At 48.1% G+C, this 3,347-nt stretch overlaps 1 protein-coding gene across 1 annotated transcript in view; it reads right to left on the reverse strand.

Annotated features, from left to right (window-relative positions):
- The window catches only part of LOC103212924 (zinc finger protein 541-like), a 62,413-nt gene that overhangs the window by 55,323 nt on the left and 3,743 nt on the right, over positions 1-3,347 (reverse strand). The window contains 1 exon segment of the mRNA XM_007958845.1: positions 327-570. Coding sequence (XP_007957036.1) covers positions 327-570 — 244 coding nt within the window.

A 3,347-nucleotide genomic window follows, 5' to 3' on the forward strand; every position in this document is an offset into this window, starting at 1 on the left:
GGAACATTTCTCTGTAATGGTAATCAAACTCCCTTCCTGCCTCAAGTGGCCCTGGGAGCAGGCCAGTGTATCTGTAGATCACAGGAGCAGTGTCCTCCCTGGTGTGAACCTGAGGTCCTGTGGAAACTGCCCACGGAGCACTGGCAAACATGAGGGACCTGAGGGCACTCCTAAGCACAGGCCACACACCCCTGGGGGATAAGAAAGTGGGAAGAGCCAACAGGGGATAGGACAGGTCGATCTGTGCTGGGAGGCAAACCCGCCTGTCGCCGGCTGCCCTGACGAGGGCCCCGCCCCCGCCCCGCCCCACCCTCACTGCCACTTACAGGTGGTCCTGACGCTTGAAGGCCTTGCTGCAGATTTTGCACACGTGCTTCCTCTCCTGGCTGTGCGTCAGGTAGTGCTTGCTCAGGGAGCTGGAGCTGCTGAACACCTTCCCGCAGAGGCTGCAGTCCACAAGCGGTTTCTGGGGAGAGCTGTGGGATAGCTTCCCTTTCCTGGTGCTCCCTGAGGTCGTCCTGCCCCCTTCCTCAGCCTCTTTAGGCACCTTAAGTGTGCCCAGACCCAGATCTAAACAGAGGGAGAAAGCCCAGGTTACAGGCATCCGGGGACGTCCAAGAGCAGCCCTAAGGCTTGTGTGGTGCTGGGAGCCACACTGACCTGGTGGGAGCCAGCCGTGGACACGCACTCCCACCTCGGCAGCTTTCTTGACCCAGGGAACAAGGTTCCAGAGCAGGCGAGTGGGAGACGGGGCCCTGGGCAGGGTGCACCTGAGGAATGGCGCCCCGTCCTGGTGCCACAATCAGGATGGTGGCCCTGTGAAGCACTTCCATGGCAGGGGGACCAAGACAGGTAGAGGGTTGGACGGACACCATAGAATGGCACCCTCAGGAGGGCAAGTAGGGAATACAGTGAAACCTGTGAGAGCTGGAATTCCATGGACTGCCTCGTTTTTCGGGCTCTCACCAGTTTCCTGCCTCTGACAGGGTACATTTTCTATCGCTCCTTTGAGTCTGAATATATTTGAGTTTTCCTTCTCTGATAGGTTTCTGACTTACACAGGTTCCAGCTTTCGGTTTTACTGTATTACTTTTCTAATTAAAAAAAAAAAAGTATGAATATGTACTTAAAAGGACTTGAGGGTAAGTTAGAGAAATGTGAAGATTTGTTAAAATTCAAGGTTCTGTCAATTCCTTCCTTTCCAGTAAGGTGCAAGTTTAGTAGAGATTAGGAAAAGAAGACCTTGATTGAGGACCTGGACAATTTGGGACGGTCAGACTCTCAGAAAATAGAATGCCAGCCACAGGTTTCCCTGCTCAGCAAAATGCACTCTTGCTCCCAGGACCAGAACTTCACCTGTAGCCTCTGTGGCTCACGCTAGGAACCCTAATGACTGTACCCCCGGGCCTGGCCCAGTGCTTACAACACTGTGGAGGTCCCACAAGATGGCCCGCGATTCTCGGACTTCATACTTTGCTGTTGTTCCCACACAGTGGCAGTGATGAGGCTAATGCTTTGTTGGCTAAATCCTGTGTGTGTGGGGAGGGGCTCAGAAGTTGTTCTTTTTTGCAAGTCACTGGGGGTTTCTTGACCTGCTTATTATCCCAACAAAAAGGAGCTCTGGTAGTGCAGGGGTTAAAGCATTTGGCTGCTAACCAAAGGATCCATGGTTTGAACTCACTAGTTGCTTGCAGAAGAAAGATGAGGCAATTGGTTTCCATAAAGATTGACAGCCTTGGAAACACTGTGGGGCAGTTCTACTCTGTCCTCTAGAGACTGTGAGTGGGAATCAACTCCCCGGCAGTGGGTTTGGTTTGGGCTTTGCGTCCCTAAAGATTGACAGCCTAGGAAACCTAGGTACAGTTCTACTCTGTCCTCTAGGGGCACTGTGAGTCAGAATTGACTCAGTGGCTTCTTGTTAGGTGCCACTGAGTTGTCTCCAGCTCATAGCAACCCTGTGCACAGCAGAACACTGCACGGTCCTGTCCCAGCCTCTCTGTCCCTGCTATACCTAAGCCCATCGTTGTAGCCACTGTGTCAATCCATCTCATTGAGGGCCTTCCCCTTCTTCGTTGACCCTCCACTTTACCAAGCATGATATGAGCACATGACCAAAGTAGGCGAGACAAAGTCTGGCCATTCTCGCCTCCAAGGAGCATTCCAGCTGCAGTTCTTTCAGGACGGATCTGTTAGTCTTTTTAGCAGTCCATGGTACTCTTAGCATTTTTCTCCAACACCACAACTCAAAAGCATCAACTCTTCTAGGGTCTACCTTATTCATTGTCCAGCTTTCACATGCATAAGAAGCAAATGAAAATACCATGGAAACATCTGTACTTCTCATCATTTTAAAGAGGTCTTTTGCAGCAGATTTGCCCAATGCAGTAATATTGTTGTTGTTGTTGTTATGTGCCGTAGAGTCGGACCTGACTCATAGCAACCCCTCCTTGGGTTTCTGAGGCAGTATCACTAATGAAGTAGATTGCCCCATCTTCCTTCCGAGGAGTGGCTGGTGGGTTTGAACCGCCAGCCTTCTGGTTAGCCATCAAGTGCCCTAAAGGCACTATGCCACCAGAGCTCCTAATGCAATAATATGTCATCTGATATCTTGACTGCTGCTTCCATTGGTGTTGATTGTTGAATCAACTAATATGAAATCCTTGACAACTCAATCTTTTTTTCCATCCATCATGAAGCTGTTTTATTGGACCAGCTGTAAGGATTTTTATTTTCTTGATATTCAGGTGTAATCATACTGCAGACTGTTGTCTTTAATATTCATCAGTAAATGCTTCAAGTCATCCTCACTTTCAGCAAGCAAAGTTGTATTATCATGTGTATCACAGGTTGTTAATGAGTCTTCCTACAATCCTGATACCACGTTCTTCCTCAAAAAATCCAGCTTCTCAGATTATTTGTGCAGCATACAAGTTGAATGAGTATAGTGAAATGATCTGACACTGGCACACTCCTTTCTTGATTTTGAACCATGCAGTATCCCCTGTTCTGTTCAAATGACAGCCCCCTGATCTACGTACAGGTCCCTCATGAGTACAATCAAGTGTTCTGGAATTCCCATTCTTCTCAATGTTGTCCATAATTTTTTCTGATCCACACAATCGAATGCTTTTGCATAGTCAATAAAAACCTAAGTAAATATCCTTCTGGTATTTTTTCCTTTCAGCCAAGATCCATCTGACATCAGCAATGATATCCCTCATTCCACGTCCTCTTCTGAATCTAGCTTGCATTTCTGGAAGCACTCTGTCAATATACTGTTGCAGCCATTTTTGAATTATCTTCAGTAAGATTTTACTTGCATGTGATATTAATGATATTGTTCAGTA

This window comes from Orycteropus afer, unplaced genomic scaffold (genome assembly GCF_000298275.1).
Source record: "Orycteropus afer afer isolate SDZICR_OR568_19922 unplaced genomic scaffold, OryAfe1.0 scaffold01161, whole genome shotgun sequence".
NCBI classification, from domain to species: Eukaryota; Metazoa; Chordata; class Mammalia; order Tubulidentata; family Orycteropodidae; genus Orycteropus; species Orycteropus afer.